Below are 1,276 nucleotides of genomic sequence, written 5' to 3' on the forward strand. Positions count from 1 at the left end.
TCAGTTTATTGTTGAATCTTGAGTAAAGAAAAAAGTGCACCCTACTCTTACTTTCTGTGTACTCCTTCCTGTGCTGCAGCTTGTGACTGTCATCCCGAGGGGTCTCTTTCACTCCAGTGCAAAGACAGTGGTCGTTGTGAGTGCAGAGAAGGCTTTGTGGGAAACCGTTGTGACCAGTGCGAAGAAAACTATTTCTACAATCGGTCTTGGCCTGGCTGTCAGGAGTGTCCGGCGTGTTACCGACTGGTAAAGGAGAAGGTGAGCTGCCAGCCCTGCGTCTGTCCATGCCACCGGCATTGATTGGGAACCTGCTCTGCGCTGAGCCCCAGAGACAGCGTGGTACAAGATAGAAGGGGCCTCGTTTTGAAAGACTGTGTGCTCCACTTTGGAGGCAAATAATTTAAAGAATGAATACACAAGAAACACTGAGATAAGCATGAGGAAGAATAACAAATGGAGAATAAGCATGGAAAGTACTCTGTAAGCGGCCTCTCTAAGGAAATGCCTATGCAGTGAGCTCTGAAGGATGAGGGAATGAGCCGCATAAGAAGTAAGGGCAGGTGTTCCCAGCCGAGGGAACCTGGGTACGAGACCTAGAAGGAGCTCGGGGTGGCCGGAGCCTGCTGGAGGCCGAGGGGATAGTTACAAGACTGGAGAGTTCGTGGGGATGGGTTGGTTAGGACCATGCTGGTGGTAAGAAAGAATTTATGTCTTACCTCAAACCCAGTGGAAGTACACTGGAGAAACTCTGATAAACTTAGAAATGTAGTGGTTTTTGTCATTGTGGGGTTTTTGTTGTTGTTGTTGTTGTTGTTGTTGTTGTTGTTGTTGTTGTTGTTGTTAAGAGGAGCAATCTGACTGCTATGTAAAGAGTGATGGTTAGGACTGAGCAAAAGAGGAAGCCCCGACCAGGTTGGATCAGGATTTGGAAAGAGAGGAATCAGGATGGGTCTTTAGTTTTTTGCTTAGGGTAACTAGAACCGTTTTCTTCTGAGATGACCCAGAGAGAACAAATTTAAGAAGTACAAATCTGTAGAAGTTTAAGATATGTACCAGAAAGCCCAGTAGAGAAATTGAGATAGTAATCTAATATTCATGGAAAGGTCAGAACTAGAACGTTGTCAGCAGACAACGTTTAAAGTCAGAGGAATGGGCATGCAAGCTTTCTTCTGCAGGCAGAAGTAAAGCAGAATCACCTCTGTCACCTGCTTACAGGCAGACTTATCTGGAGTGTACAGACCTGCCTATTCAGAGTGCCCCATCAGTCGCACAGGAA

General features: G+C 46.3%; 1 protein-coding gene across 1 annotated transcript in view; it reads left to right on the top strand.

Moving 5' to 3' along the window:
* The window catches only part of Lamc1 (laminin subunit gamma 1), a gene marked incomplete at its 5' end in the record, with an annotated part of 127,302 nt that overhangs the window by 106,628 nt on the left and 19,398 nt on the right, over positions 1-1,276 (top strand). The window contains one exon of the mRNA XM_012512767.2: positions 80-258. Within this exon, the coding sequence (XP_012368221.2) occupies positions 80-258 (179 nt within the window). The remainder of the gene's footprint in view (positions 1-79; positions 259-1,276) is intronic.

Source organism: Octodon degus, unplaced genomic scaffold, assembly GCF_000260255.1.
Source record: "Octodon degus isolate 3935 unplaced genomic scaffold, OctDeg1.0 scaffold00273, whole genome shotgun sequence".
Taxonomy (NCBI): Eukaryota; Metazoa; Chordata; class Mammalia; order Rodentia; family Octodontidae; genus Octodon; species Octodon degus.